The sequence below is a fragment of the Thamnophis elegans genome, chromosome 7 (assembly GCF_009769535.1).
Source record: "Thamnophis elegans isolate rThaEle1 chromosome 7, rThaEle1.pri, whole genome shotgun sequence".
Classification (NCBI taxonomy): Eukaryota; Metazoa; Chordata; class Lepidosauria; order Squamata; family Colubridae; genus Thamnophis; species Thamnophis elegans.
In genome coordinates this window covers 83,410,025-83,426,420 of record NC_045547.1, presented here as the reverse complement: position 1 = coordinate 83,426,420, position 16,396 = coordinate 83,410,025, and the positions used below count along the sequence as shown (strand labels likewise).

Below are 16,396 nucleotides of genomic sequence, written 5' to 3'. Positions count from 1 at the left end.
TATCTCTATCTCTATCTCTATCTCTATCTCTATCTATCTATCTATCTATCTATCTATCTCATATCTATCTATCTATCTATCATCTATCTATCTATCTATCTATCTATCTATCTATCTATCATCTATCTATCTATCATCTATCTATCTTTCTATCTATCTATCTATCTATCTATCTATCTATCTATCTATCTATCTATCATCTCTATCATATTCATGAACTGGCAGAGGCATGGTAACAGGGTCAGCCAATGAGGCTTATTTGGAAACAGAAATTTAAGTTGGGTGTGGCTTAGTTGTTTTAAGCTCTGGACCTGTCTGCTGATCTGATCTGAACTGAAATGAAACTGTTCTGTATTTTTCGGAGTATAAGATGCACCTTTTTCCCTCAGAAAAAGAGACTGAAAATCTAGGTGTGTCTTATACACTGAATACAGCATTTTTGGCCTCCTGAAACCCCACCCTCTTTGCAAAAATGGCTGTGCATAGCTTTTAGGAGGCTTCCAGAGTGCTCCTGGGGGCTGGGGAGTGTACAAATGAACGAAAAACGGCCTGAGTTTTGCCCATTTTTGCCCCCCCCAGCCCCCAGGAGCACTCTATAAGCCTCCTAAAGGCTATGCATGCCCCTTTTTTGGACAAAAAATGGGCCTGTTTTTGCAAAAAAACAAGCTGTTTTTGGGAGGTCTGCAAAGTTCAAAAACTTTTTTAAAAAATTGCCTCTTGGTGCGTCTTATACTCCAATGCATCTTATACTCCAAAAAATATGGTGTGTGTGTGTGTGCGCGTGTGTATCTTGTATATAAATAATTTTCTTATTTAAACCAATCCTGCTGAATCAGTTATCTGCGTGTGCTTTCTGGATTTGATTTTTGCAACAAACTCTGACAGCTTCCATTCCACCACGAGGCTTGGAAGGAACGTCCATCCTGAAGATGAGACATCTGAACTTCTAAACTTTCTCTGCCATTTCTCCCAACCGTCTGATCTTCATGGTGCCAGGCCTGCAGTGGTTCCTTTAAGAATCTTTGGCCTGCCACACTCTTATTAAGGGGAGGGGGGATTTAGCAAAGGGTAGAATGTGTTGGTAGAATGCAGGCTACTTCAGCTGACTGTTAGCTGCAGTTTGGCTGTTCAAATCTCACCGGCTCAGGGTTGACTCCGCCTTCCATCCTTCCAAGGTGGGTAAAATGAGGACCCGGATTGTTGTTGGGGGCGATATGCTGACTCTGTAAACCGCTTAGAGAGGGCTGAAAACCCTATGAAGTGGTATATAAAGTCTAACTGCTATTGCTATTGATGTAACTTCCAGAGTCGGAATCCCATAGCGCGATGCCAACATGCCTGCTTTATTAAATTGGAACTTTAAGCATAGTTTTGGCTTCGACTCTGATTTAATTTTACATGGTGTTTGGAACGCTTACACATGGTTTAATAAACAGGATTACTTAGAGGTGGGCTGTTCTGAAAGCAGAGCAGCGTTTCAAAAGCTACCTGGATGATGGTGAACTGTGGTACTCAGCTGGAATTCTGGACTGTCCGGTTTTCTCCATCAGTTTGTTATTGCTCTGCTTAGGGTCACCAAACAACGTTCTCATATAATCCTGACCATCTCCTAGTTCTTCTTCGTCAAAGGTGTCAGAGCAAGGAAGGAACTGTTTTTGCGCCATAGCGCTGCTGGTGCTGCGAGCAGCTAAACCAAAGTGGATAAATGAACGAATGAATGAATGAACGAATGCTAATGAAAGAGAGATCCAACCTAGAGCTAAGGAGAAAGCAGTGAGAACTATCAACCAATGGAACAGAAGTTGCTACCAGGAGTTGTGGGAGCTCCATCACTGGAAGGTTTTAAGAAGAGATTGGACAACAACCATCTGTATGAAGTGGTGCAGGGTTTCCTGCCTAAACAGGGGGCTGGACTAGAAGACCTCCAAGGTCTCTTCCAACTATTCTGTATCCTATTCTGGACACAGGAAGTAATGAATGGAAGATCACTAGAAATCCAATCCAGAACGAAGGAGTAATTTCCTCTCCGTGAGAACAATTAACCAGTGGAACAACTTGCCTCCAGAGGTTGTGGTTCCTTCATCGCTGGAGGGTTTTAAGAAGAGGTTGGACAGACATCTGTCTGGAATGGTATAGGGTCTCTTGCTTGATCAGGGGGTTGGACTAGAAGACCTCCAAGGTCCCTTCCAACTCTGCTATTCTGAATAAACGAACGAACGAAGCCTCGGGGATTAAAAAAACTATTGAAAATATGAAAAGGGAACTTTTTTTTGAAAGTTTGGACTTTGTTGGTCCTTGAAGAAGTTTCGCTTCTCATCCAAGAAGCTTCTGAAGAACTGAAGAAGCTTCTGGGATGAGAAGAGAAATGTCTCCCAAGAAAAAGAAAGTCCAATTTGTTTTGAAAAAGCGCCTTTGGGACACCCAAAAGAGAGCCAGCCTGGTGTAATGGTGAATGCACCACACTAAAAACCAGGGGGCACTAATTTTTGAAGACGTTCTCGGTCGATGCCTTAAACAAGACACCAAACTGGCTTTCTCGGTGTGTATTTAATCACCTGGATTTTTTAAAAAAACAGTCCTTTTAATTCTTTAGACCAATTCTTCCAGTTTTCATGGACCATTTTAGCTGATGTTAACAGGAATTGACCAGGAACTCAACTGGACAAAATCTGGAATGCAACTAGTCTTAAAAAAAATAAACCCACCAAAAACTCAAATGCATTAAAAAAATACTGCCTGGTGCCAAATGTGGTCTCACCTAAAGATTTGTCCACCGTCACGAGAGAAGATATAGGGAATCGGACCATCCTAGACAAAGATCTCCCGTGGAGAAGGGTGACTGTGGAGGTGGACTCTGTGAACCGGGAAAATACGACTTTCTCGGAGGGCTTGGTGGTGATGCTGGTTTTAGCCTCTGAAATATGCTGGAAATGGACCGGAGCAGAGGGCAACGGATAGAGCGTTGACTCGGTTCTGCAAAGGACATTGAAAAGCAACCCGGATCACCTTTGAGACAATTGGATCCATACACAAAGACTTTGATTAGCTACTTTATTGCTTAAGCCCATAATACAGGAATCTTCCCAGACTGAAGATATGCAGGATAGGGAAACGGGATATAATAGCATTTAAGGCAGTGGTGGGATTCAAAATTTTTTTTTACTACTGGTTCTATGGGCGTGGCTTGGTGGGTGTGGCATGGGAAGGATACTGCAAAATCCCCATTCCCTCCCAACTCCAGGGGAAGGATACTGCAAAATCTCCATTCCCTCCCCACTCCAGGGGAAGGATACTGCAAAATCTCGACTCCCTCCGCACTCCAGGGGAAGGATACTGTAAAATCCCCATTCCCTCCCCACTCCAGGGAAAGGATACTGCAAAATCCCCATTCCCTCCCCACTCCAGGGAAAGGATACTGCAAAATCTCCATTCCTTCCCCACTCCAGGGGAAGGATACTGCAAAATCCCCATTCCCTCCCCACTCCAGGGAAAGGATACTGCAAAATCCCCATTCCCTCCCCACTCCAGGGAAAGGATACTGCAAAATCTCCATTCCTTCCCCACTTCAGGGAAAGGATACTGTAAAATCCCCATTCCCTCCCCACTCCAGGGAAAGGATACTGCAAAATCTCCATTCCTTCCCCACTCCAGGGAAAGGATACTGCAAAATCCCATTCCCTCCTCATTCCAGGGGAAGGATACTGCAAAATCTCCATTCCCTCCCCACTCCAGGGGTTTTCATAAACCACTTTTTTTTGGTGCCGTTGTAACTTCAAACAGTTGCTAAGTTAACTGTTGTTAAGTTGAGGATTACCTGTACTTATTTGCCATTGCCAAATTTTCATCTTTTGTAGCTGGTACAGTGTTAAAGGTAAAGGTAAAGGTTCCCCTTGCACATATGTGCTAGTCGTTCCCGACTCCAGGGGGCGGTGCTCATCTCCGTTTCAAAGCTGAAGAGCCAGCGCTGTCCGAAGACGCCTCCGTGGTCATGTGGCCGGCATGACTCAACACCGAAGGTGCACGGAACGCTGTTCCCTTCCCACCAAAGGTGGTTCCTATTTTTCTACTTGCATTTTTTAACGTGCTTTCGAACTGCTAGGCTGGCAGAAGCTGGGACAAGTAACGGGAGCTCACTCGGTTATGCGGCGCTGGGGATTCGAACTGCTGAACTGCCAACCTTTCTGATCTACAAACTCAGTGTCTTAGCTACTGAGCCACTGCGTCCCTTTCCCCAATCCCTTTTCTCATGATAATGTTAAGAATTGTTAAATATAGAAGAAATACTTTGTGGCTATGTGGATTTTGTTTTTTTTTTAATATTTCCTTCTGAAGTGCACAACTAACGTTCACTTTTCATCCTGGCTTGCTTGAGGCTGCTAGCAACAAACCAGAATCATGGGCTTGTGTGCAAAGATTTATAGATGCTCTATTTTGCTCATATTATTTATACATAAACATATCACCAGCAAGCAATAAGCTGGGCTGGGAGCAAACATTTTATTTAACTGAGACCTGGAAGGGATTCAAATGATTAGACAGGTGAGAGAGAGAAAATTGCGCATTTATGTTCATGCCTGAATGGCTTTCGTCAGTCTCAATCCCACCGAGGCCGACGGATGTGTCATCAATGTGCATTTGAAGTCACCTTTCCTTGGAGATGTTTAATGTTTTTAAACATGTTATGCAAGCATCAACATATATAGATTCCCTTGACAAGTGACAAAAGAGAAAGAGATGGAGGAGAAGGGGAAGGAGAAAGAGAAGGAGAAAGAGAAGAAGAGGAGGAGGAAGAAGAGGAAGAAGAGGAAGAGGAGGAAGAGGAGGAAGAGGAAGAGAAGGAGGGAGAGGAGGAAGACAGCTTCTTAAAGCAGCAATATCTCTGCTGACTCATCCTCATTTCATCATCTTAAGTTACAGCCTCACATTGGCTGGTTAGCTTTAAATCATCATTACCCTGGCAAGAAGGAGGAGGAGGAGGAGGAGGAGGAGGAGGAGGAGGAGGAGGAGGAAGAAGAATAACACAATGGGCTAAGATAGCAATAGCAATAGCAGTTAGACTTATATACCGCTTCATAGGGCTTTCAGCGCCCTCTAAGCGGTTTACAGAGTCAGCATATTGCCCCCAACAACAATCCGGGTCCTCATTTTACCCACCTCGGAAGGATGGAAGGCTGAGTCAACCCTGAGCCGGTGAGATTTGAACCGCTGAACTGCAGATAACAGTCAGCTGAAGTGGCTGCAGTACTGCACCCTAACCACTGCGCCACCTCGGCTCTATATACGCAGATTTATAATTGGAATTTCTTGGTTCTTCTTTTGAAGACGCTTCACTGCTCCTCCCAGAAGCTTCTTCAGCTCCTGAGAATTTGTTACTCAGGGGAACCAGAGCAAGGTTACCTAAGTGGAGAGTGTCAAGATAGGGGAACCACCTACCCTTTCATACACCCAAGTGTATTTCTCAGAGAACTGATTTCCTCTTTCAGGGAAGTATTCGTTTCCTGAATCGCTTCCACAGCTCTTAACTTGGTGAGAAGATGGTGTTGCATTTCCTTAAAAAATAAAATAAAACAGATAAAACAATAAAAAGGGCAGAAGAAAGATTTGACGAGGTGAAAGGCTCATGTGGTTTTTAAACCGTTTTTGACCCAAGGACCCATTTTTCCTGGTCTCAGATAACGTCATTAAACCCACAGAAAAAAAAGAAGAAGGAAGAAGAAAAACGAGATGTTGCCCCTACTCTTCTTTTACCCACAAGTATCTCAGGAGTATAACTGGATTGTTGACTCTCAGACAATCTCCCGATATAGAGAGGGACTCACTGGGATTGTACGGGTTATGAAGAGGACAGCAAAGATGAAGAGGAAAAGGGGGCTACTTGGTTACTTCTGGTCATTCTGTTTCATCCAGAAAATTAAGGGCAGCCCTTGACTTACAACCTACTGTTTAGTGACCTTTTGAAGTTACGCTGACACTGGGAAAAACTGGCTTATGACTGTTTTTAAGCTCAGAGAGTACTACAGTCCCCTCCTTCTCTCCTCCTCCTCCTCCTCCTCCTCCTCCTCCTCCTCCTCCTCCTCCTCCTCCTCCTCCTCCTCCTCCTGAAAGCACCAAGGACCCCACAGTCCTCCTCCACTACTATGCAAATCCTACTCTCTCCTTGCACTGATGATGTTCTCCAGTTAGGTCAAGAAATGTCTGCAAGAAAACCACCAATCTCAGAGAGCACCAAGGACCCCACAGTCCTTTTCCTCCCCCCCCACTCCTCCTCCTCCTCCTCCTCCACCACCTCCTCCTCCTCCTCCTCCTCCTGAAAGCACCAAGGACCCCACAGTCCTCCTCCCCTACTATGCAACCCCTACTCTCTCCTTGCACTGATGATGTTCTCCAGTTAGGTCAAGAAACGTCTGCAAGAAAACCACCAATCTCAGAGAGCACCAAGGACCCTACAGTTCTCTCCTCCTCCTCCTCCTCCTCCTCCTCCTCCTCCTCCTCCTCCTCCTCCTGAAAGCACCAAGGACCCCACAGTCCTCCTCCCCTACTATGCAACCCCTACTCTCTCCTTGCACTGATGATGTTCTCCAGTTAGGTTAAGAAATGTCTGCAAGAAAGCCACCAATCTCAGAGAACACCAAGGACCCTACAGTTCTCTCCTCCTCCTCCTCCTCCTCCTCCTCCTCCTCCTCCTCCTCCTCCTCCTCCTCCTCCTCCTGAAAGCACCAAGGACCCCACAGTCCTCCTCCACTACTATGCAACCCCTACTCTCTCCTTGCACTGATGATGTTCTCCAGTTAGGTCAAGAAACGTCTGCAAGAAAACCACCAATCTCAGAGAGCACCAAGGAACCCCTCCTTTCAATCCTGAGCTACAAATTTAATTTATTTATTTTTTATGTATTTGGTTTGTCAAATATGCACACGATGGCAGGTATAAGTATAAACATGGATATGAACGAAATAAATGAATACAAATAGATGGGGACAGGAGGTCATGGATGGTAGGCAACTGGTGCGCTTATGCACGCCCCCTTTACGGACATCTTAGGAATGGGGTGAGGTCCACGGTGGACATTTTAAGGTACAAATACTCTCTAAAAGTACTTATTCGTGCAACACCCACAGGGCACCCCAAGCTTCCATCGCACAATTATTTTAGCTACCATCTTGATTTTTGTCATCTTTCATGCTCCTCCCCATGGACACCCCTGCAGGGAAAGCTTTCTGTCGGGGTTCCAAATAGCATCCAAAAGTAAATCAGAGTCCGAGGCAAAGTATTGCTCAATGTTCCAATTTATGAAGAGAGCCACGTTGGCACATCTGGGAAAACCCGAATCTGAAAGCTTCCCGGTTTTCCCCACCCAGTTGAAAGTTCAAGATCTTGCCCCCACCCCAACACCCACAAGTCCATCACATGGTCCAATCTCCCATTGCCATGCTGGCATCTTCCACCCATCCAGTTCCAGCCAGGTGCAGAGACAAAGGATGACCTTGGCTTTCTAGAAAGAATGTTGTTATGGCTACATAGCATCTAACTCCGTACAGTCCCATTTCCCCACCATAGAAAATGCATAGCAGAATAATAGAAAGTGTGGCAGGCCAAAGACCCAAAAGAAAAAATGGCTGCAGGCCTGACAGTCAGCCTCTCCTCAGAAGGAAAACATATCGCTACTGTTTTCCTCCTCTGAGCTGAGAGGGATTTCCCTATCCGGCAGAGACTCCTTTCCCCCAGGCTGGGGGTTTTTTCGGGTGGTTTTCGTGGGCCCTTTTTTGTCCCACTGGTGGTTTGGGTTCACACTTGTGGGATTGGGGCCGGGGCCAAGCATTCCGATGCTCTGTGCCCACATTGACCACACCGGATCAGCCCCAACCTACGAGTGGAGAGGACCCCACGAAAATGACATTTTCCTTCAGGGGCTTGAGAGAAAGGAGATGCTCTTCTCATTTTGGACCACGGTTGGGTTGAGACTTCAGGAAGGCCGAGCTCTCCACACAACAGGAGAGCTTAACCATCTTACTGCTATTATCTACCCCCCCCCCATGCATTACATTTCCAATCAGCCAGCCATCAAACGTTAATGGGGTCACAGACCTAATGCTTTCCCAGTCTCGGGAATATTTTAAACAGGATTTCAGAAAGGGCTCCCTCTCTCCGGCACGCTGATCTATGGCTTCTGACCAGAATGCTTATTTCATACGACAATTGTTGTTTAATTCATAGGGCAAGCGTCGTTATTTTTTTTTTATTCCGGCAAGACAACGTCTGGCTGAGTTGTGAGACACAAACACCTTTATGAATTCATTTCTCAGTGGCAGTCCTCCCTCAAGAGTCTAATAATTGCTCTCAAGCCACGGCTACGTTTTTTTTTCAACAATTGCGATGAGATGCAAGAATTCAGCTTGTTTCAGCTTTGCTACTAAAATCATTTTCCATCTGTTGCATTAATCTGTCTGTCGTCTATCATCTATATCTATATGTATGTATGTCTATCATTTATATCTATCTGTCTGTCTGTCTGTCTATCTATTTATCTATCTATCTATCTATCTATCTATCTATCTATCTATCTATCTATCTATCTATCTATCTATCTATCTATCTATCTATCTATCTATCTATCTATCTATCTATCATCCAACCAACCAACCAACCAACCAACCAACCAACCAACCAACCTTATAGAATAGAATAGAATACAATAGCAGAGTTGGAAGGAATCTTGGAGGTCTTCTAGTCCAATCCCTAGGCAGGAAACCTTATACCGTTTCAGACAAATGGCTATCCAGCATCTTCTTAAAGACTTCCAGTATTGGGGCATTCACAACTTCTGGAGGCAACTTCTGTTCCACTGATGAATTGTTCTGACTGTCAGGAAATTTCTCCTCAGTTCTAAATTGCTTCTCTCCTTGATTAGTTTCCACCCGTTGCTTCTTGTCCTGCCCTCAGGTGCTTTGGAGAATCGCTTGACTCCCTCTTCTTTGGGGCAGCCCCTGAGATATTGGAAGACTGCTATCATGTCTCCCCTAGTCCTTCTATCATCTATCATCTCTCTCTATCATCCATCCACCCACCCACCCACCCACCCGTCCACCTTTCTTTCTTTCTTTCTTTCTTTCTTTCTTTCTTTCTTTCTTTCTTTCTTTCTTTCTTTCTCTTTCTTTCTTTCTTTCTTTCTCTTTTCTTTCTTTCTTTCTTTCTCTTTCTTTCTTTCTTTCTTTCATTCTTTCTTTCTTTCTTTCATCTTTCATCTATCAGCTGTCTATCTATCTATCTATCTATCTATCTATCTATCTATCTATCTATCTATCTATCTATCATCTATCTATCTATCATCTATCTATCATCTCCCACCCACCCACCCACCCACCCACCCTTCCTTCCTTCCTTCCTTCCCTCCTTCCCTCCCTTGCTCCCTCTCTCTCTCTCAACTTTTTTGCAACGTGGTAAACAAAATTCTCCCATCTCATGTAGGAAAGCTTTTGCATTCTTCGATAATGCACCAAATGATCAAACAAGAAGCATTTAGGGCTTATACAATAGCTACCTCACATTCCGGACTATGGAAGAAATCTTGACATATAATTTGAGAAGCTTTCTTAGTTTTGCACTGAGTAGTGCTCTCTCTACTACGGAAAATTGAAAACATTCCATAACGGCTAGAACAATGGGTGGAAAGTAATGTTTTCCTTCGCCATCAACCAAACGGACCATGTACCAAGGCTGCAAATATCTTTCAAGGGTGCGTCAGATGGTTTTGGCCCATTCTTTGATTTTTTTTCTCCCTCCCTCCCTAAAGTTGGTGGGTGGTATTCTTGCTTGGAATTTTATAGCTTTCAGGGAAGCTACATCTCAGGGACTTCGTTCTTTAAAGCATAAAACAAAAGAAAAGGAGAGAAACGCCTGAAAATAAAAGTAACTGTTTTCATATGTGTTTTGTTTTGCTGCTGCAAGTTACTAAGGCAAAGACAGCCGTGAGTACTATGAAAACGCAGAATACAAATAACAACAACAATAACAACAACAAAAACCATTTGCAGCTACAGAGAAATGAGTCACCCTGAGTCAAAGGAAACACACAATATAGATCACAACCAATCTGAATGTCAGTCCTGCAGCCATCTTTTCTCGTGGATCTTTAGCCAGCCACACTTATTCTTATTTTGCTATGCCTTTTCTATGGTGGGAAAATGGGAGGGGGGATTGTATGGAGTTAGATGCTATGTAGCCATAACAACATTCTTTCTAGAAAGCCAAGGTCATCCTTTGTCTCTGCACCTCTGCACCTGACTAGAACTGGATGGGTGGAAGCTGCCAGCATGGCAGTGGGAGATTGGACCATGGGATGGACTTGTGGGGGTGTGGGCAAGATCTTGAACTTTCAACTGGGTGGGGAAACCGGGAAGTTTTCAGATTCGGGTTTTCCCAGATGTGCCAACATGGCTCTCTTAATAAATTGGAACTTTGAGCAATACTTTGCCTTGGATTCTGATTTACTTTTGGATGCTATTTGGAATACTGACATTGAAAGTAATAAATAAATAAAAATATTTAAGATAGTTTTGCCAATCGCTTGGTCAACCACCCGGAAGTTGTTTTGATATATTAGGTGATAGTATATAATAGGACTTATGATTTCTATATGTGATTGTACCCTTTTCCCCCCCTGACTCATGCTGTAATGCACTTGGGACAAAACTCCCTATGTAAGTTGTGGAACAATTGCCAACTTATAAATCTCATTTCCTTTGACTGAGGTCATAGCTAATTTTAGCTGCATTTGGCCCATTAAGTGATTAAGATTTTTGAAGTTTTTCCTTCTTCTTTCTTTTCTCTTGGGTAGCTAAAAAACACCAGAATATTATCCATCCTGTATCCTTGTACACACTATGTATATTAGCTTTTTAACATTTTGAAGGTTTTTTTTTAACCGCAACCGCTTCACGTAAAAATTAAAAATGATGTTAACATTATTAACAAGTTCCAAGCATTTTTTCCCCATCTAGAATGTTTGAATTTCATTTAAATAATGCATTATACTTTGAATAGCATGAAGAAGCCTGGAAAAGGATCATGTTTTATTCATGACAAGAGAGAGATGGAAAAGATGGGGAAAGGAGAAGGAAAGTGCTAAGTTCCAGCTTTTATTCACAACTTGCCTCCCGAAGTTGTGAATGCCCCAACACTGGAAGTTTTTAAGAAGATGTTGGATATCCATTTGTCTGAAAAGGTACAGGGTTTCCTGCCTAGGCAGGGGGTTGGACTAGAAGACCTCCGAGGTCCCATCCAACTCTGTTATTCTATTCTATTCTATTCTATTCTATTCTACTCTACTCTACTCTACTCTACTCTACTACTCTACTCCACTATTCTATTCTATTTTCTCTTCTCTTCTACTCTACTCTAAGCACCTGAAGGCAGAACAAGAAGCAATGGGTGGAAACTAATCAAGGAGAGAAGCAACTTAAAACTAAAGAGAAATTTCCTGACAATGAGAACAATGAATCAGTGGATTAATTGCCTCCTGAAGTTGTGAATGCTCCAACACTGGAAGTTTTTAAGAAGATGTTGGATATCCATTTGTCTGAAGTGGTGTAGGGTTTCCTGCCTAAGCAGGGGGGTTGGACTAGAAGACCTCCGAGGTCCCTTCCAACTCTGTTATTCTATATTCTCTGTAGAATCGTTACAGCCCATGGTAGAGATAAATTGGAAACTGAAGTCTAAATCTCCAGAGTTGGAGCGCCCGCAACTTCTGGAGGCAAGTCCTTCCACTAAGCGAGACGTTCCACAAATGTCTCGCTTAGCAACGTAACTTTTGGAAACAATTGTGGTCGTGGAACTTTAAAAAAAAAATACCCAGAGTAACTGAATGTACTCAGCAGGGTTATAAAATCACAGATAATTTCCTGATTCGCACTCGCAGACTTCCTTACAATACGGGATCGAAAAATCTGAGCGCTTGGCTCAAATGTGTTGTCTTTTTGTGTGTTTAAAATGGCTGTTCCATCCAGGGGCTTACGCGACCGCCATTTCTGATCTCGGCTTCCCGCAAGCTAATGAATTGATTACCCTTAATCAATTCTGTGCTGATTGCTTCTTTACCTGCAGAGTCCATGCAACAATAGGGATAAGAGCAGCACCGGACTCTCGCCTTTATTAATTTGCCGCCCCCAATATATATATATATTTTGGAGTTAATGAAAATGGAAAAGGAAGGATTTCTTGAGCCCTGCGTGCTCATTCACAGCCCATTAACTAAATGCAGGTCGCCAGCTGTGTTTTCCACCCCTTGTTTATATGGCTTTTATACCTGCTGCTTTTAGTGGCGGGGAAAGAGGACACAACACCCCCGCACTCATCTCATTCAGTCCACAGGAAAGTACTCAGAACGGAGATATCGCCCCTCCTGCAGCCGAATCAGAGGAGGAGGAGGAGGAGGGGGAGGGGGAGGAGGAGGAGGAGTGGGAGTGGGAGTGGGAGTGGGAGTCAGGGTCAGCATCAAGGCAACCTGAGAGCTCGAGGGGGAATGGAGCTGTCAGAGAAGGGGTGGTGGTGGACACTGGGCCATCTGTCAGCCCTCAGATGGAGAGTCCACATCCGCCAGGTCTGGAGGTGGCTGATGAGGAAGAAGAGGAACAGCTGGGTCCAGTGCCTGACACACGGATGCAGAGAAGGCAGAGGAGAGGAGAGCAGTGGAAATCTATGGGCCAGTCCTCAGGATGGAAGAGCCACCACTGCTAGGGAAGCCTCACCTTAGCTCTGGGGATAAAAGACAGGGGGTGTGGCTGATGAGGAAGAGGAGGAACAGCTGGGTCTAGTGCCTGATGTGCAGATGCACAGAAGGCAGAAGAGAGGAGAGCAGTGGAAATCTATGGGCCGGTCCTCAGGATGGAAGAGCCACTGAGTCACTTTTCTTTCCAGTGGTGTTGTAACTTTGGACGGTCTCTAAATGAACTGTTGTAAGTCAAGGACAATGTCAAGGTTCCGACTGACGAACCCAAGCAAGGAAGCATTATTGAGAAGGCCCAATCTCTTGATGCAAAACTTTATCGAGTACAACATTTCGGCACAGAATGAAAGCGAAACCATCTCTGGCTAATTCCTGGGCAATTCGATATATTAAGTATAAAATCCTCCCTCCCCCATTAGTGCGGGTCATATTGTCCAAGTGTTGTTATGGGAAAATCTCCCCGACTCTGGCAGACACCTGCTGAAACGTCCTTGGTTCCCAATCCCAGGGGACATTTTCTTATTATCGCCTGGAATACACATCCTAATCTCTCCCTCCCTTCCCCACCCCACACTTGTTGGCAAGTTGTGAAGCTGTAAAAGTGATAGCAGCCTGGACACACTTTGAAGCTTGCAAAGACAACATTTAAAAGGGCTAAGAGTTAAAAAGTTAATGTTAGCCACAAAGGCTAACACGCTAAGCCTCCAATTGCTCAACCCTTTTTTCAACCTCCATTCTGCAAAAAGAAAATATAAATAAATAGAGGAAACAACCTCTATCCACAGGTGGTTGGGCAGGGGAAAAAAAAACACAGGTTGGGATAGTTGAAACATTAACCAAAGTCATCTGGAATTGCTTCCATGGTCCCAACCTAAACAGTTCTCGGCTTTGATACTCCCCTGCTATTCACGATGGAATTGACCTGGCAAACCGGGAAGAAAACAGAATTTGATCGGATGATCAGAGAGAAGCGTGTGAGGCACAGAATGTTGGAGGCCCAGCCGTCCAGCTGTGCTTTGAACCCAAAAAATCAAAGGGAAATATTGTTGGCTGCCAATTTTCTGTTATGAGTAATTGTGCCAAAAATCTGGAGGGAAGAAAAACAGCAGGAGGAGGAAAGCGAATTTAAAATGAAAAAGAGGCACCAGATCCGAAGACAATCCATCGGTTACTATCACAAGCACAAGTGTGATTGGTTCTTTATCAATGACCTCTTGCAATATTAACTCAAGATTGTGATGGGTGCAACTCTTCAGTTCCAAATCCAGAAATGGATTGTGGACTTCAGAGCTCTCTAGATTGCTGGATTCAGTCTTCTAAAACGGTAAACGTTCCACTCGCTCATACGTGTCAGCCATTTCCAGCTCTAGGGGGCGGTGCTCATCCCCGCTTCAAAGCCGAAGAGCCAGCGCTGTCCGAAGACGTCTCCGTGGTCATGTGGCCGGCATGACTCAATGTCGAAGGCGCACGGAACGCTGTTATCTTTCTACTTGCATTTTTTACGTGCTTTCGAACTGCTAGGTTTGCAAAAGCTGGGACAAGTAATGGGAGCTCACTCCGTTACGCAGTGCTAGGGATTCGAGCCGCCGAACCGTTGACCTTTCTGATCGACAGGTTCAGCGTCTTAGCCACTGAGCCACCGCGTCCCGTAGATCTGTTTTCTAGCAATGTTCTATTTTTATTTCCACCCGAAACATGGAACCTGCATTGTCCGTGTTTGCTACTAGGGGTAACGAAGGGAGAAGCTTACAATGCTCTTCTTGGGAGTTGGGAAGTAACATTCGTCCGAGAGTCTGCAATTTGCTCCATTAGCAGCAGATCGAAGAATTGATATTTCTGTCCAATTATGGAAAATGTTTCACATCGGTGCAAAAGGGTAATTAGAAAATGGGTATCCGGGAGTTCGGATTTGAAGTTTTGAAGCGGAACTGATGGGGAAGTGAAAATTTGGTGGAGAAAATTAGATATCTAAAGTTTTTGCTTGCATTCTAACTTTAGTAGTTATGTTTGGAAGTTCAGTCCTGGCAACTAGGATGAGGAATTGCAAACCCAGTGTACATGACAGAGTTGTTGTTGTTGTTGTTGTTGTTGTTGTTGTTGTTCTTCTTCTTCTTCTTCTTCTTCTTCTTCTTCTTCTTCTTCTTCTTCTTCTTCTTCTCCTCCTCCTCCTCCTCCTCCTCCTCCTTCCTCTTCCTCTTCCTCTTCCTCTCCTCCTTCACCTCCTCTTCCTGGTCCTCCTTGTCCTTGTCCTTGTCCTTGTCCTCCCCCTGCTCCTCCTCCTCCTCCTCCATCCTCCACCAACTCTGGAGAGCCCCAATGACCCCACAGTCCTCCTCCTCCTCCTCCTCCTCTCCACAAGCCCCATTCCCTTCTAGCATTGATGGAATTACCTAGCTGGGTCATGAAACATCTGCAAGAAAACAATCAAATTGAAGAGACTACTAAGGACCCACACAGTCCTCCTCCTCCTCTTCCTCCTTTCCTTCTTCTTCTTCCTGCCCTCCTCCTCCTTCTGCTCCCTCTTCTTCCTCCTCCTCCTCCCTCCTCCTCCTTGTCCTCCTCCTCCTCCTCTTCTTCCTCTCTTCTTTTCTCCTCCTCCTCTTCCTCCGCACAAACATCATTCTCTTACACCACTGAAGATGTTACCTAATCAGGTAATGAAACATCTGCAGGAAAACCACCGAGCTCAGAGAGCACCAAGGACTCCCCAAATTCAACCCCAACCTACAAATATTCCTTTCCGTCGTCGGGAAGGTTTCCCTGACCCAGTTACAGCTGCCAGCTTTACTTTCGAGACCCCCTCCCTTAGATGACCCTGCTTGGAGAATTAAGGAAATCTCCTAGCTATCGGAAAGAGGTAGAACTTCTATCGAGCTGACGGAGATTAGATGGAAAGAGGCTTATGACCGATAGGAAGAAGAAAAAAAATACATATCAAAATTCAGCAGTCTCTCATCTCAGGCTGAAGCGTTATAATTGCCTTCACTTTAAAGTGATGCCTGTGCTTTAATCTTTTCCTTCTTGACTTTGATCAGGGGTTTTAATAAACAAGCACGTTGCTATCATATCCCAGGAACACTTTTTACTGGAGGTCTGCAAATGGAGATTTTCCCGTGACAGGCACCGTATTTTCCGGAGTATAAGATGCACCTTTCCCCCGCTAAAAGAGCATAGAAATGTTGGTGCATCTTACACACTGAATACAGCCATTTTGGAGGCTCCTGAAGCCCCACCCCTGCATCCCATTTTTGCGAAAAATGGCCCTTTTTTTTGCAAAAAATGGAGGCTTTTTTGCCTCTCCCCCAGTCCCCCGCAGCCCTCTGCAGGCTACAGCAGGGCTGGGGCAAGGCAAAACCTTTTTTTTCTTACTTAACCTCTTCGAAATCTTGGTGCGTCTTATATGCCAGTGCGTCTTATAGTCCAAAAAATACGGTAGTCCTCCACTAAACACCAAAATGGAGGACGATATTTTGGTGGCTCAGCCAGGCAGTTTTGGGGGTTCCACATTTTACGACTTTCCTTGCCATAGTGGTTAAGCGAATTACTGCAGTTGATGAGTTCGTCCCATGGATGTTAAGTGAGTTTGGCTTCCCCGTTCTGACATGGCTTGCCAGAAGGTTGCAAAAGGGGATCACGTGACTCCGGGACACAGCAGCCATCATAAGTACGAGTCAG

At 44.6% G+C, this 16,396-nt stretch overlaps 1 protein-coding gene across 1 annotated transcript in view; it reads right to left on the bottom strand.

Moving 5' to 3' along the window:
* The window catches only part of LMNTD1 (lamin tail domain containing 1), a 33,172-nt gene extending 18,160 nt beyond the window's left edge, over positions 1 to 15,012 (bottom strand). Inside the window, exons 1-4 of the mRNA XM_032221898.1 lie at positions 14,941 to 15,012; positions 5,434 to 5,549; positions 2,734 to 2,973; positions 1,489 to 1,671 (exon numbers count right to left, since the gene is read on the bottom strand). Coding sequence (XP_032077789.1) covers positions 1,489 to 1,671; positions 2,734 to 2,973; positions 5,434 to 5,549; positions 14,941 to 15,012 — 611 coding nt within the window. The remainder of the gene's footprint in view (positions 1 to 1,488; positions 1,672 to 2,733; positions 2,974 to 5,433; positions 5,550 to 14,940) is intronic.
* Between the last annotated feature and the right edge of the window lie 1,384 nt (positions 15,013 to 16,396).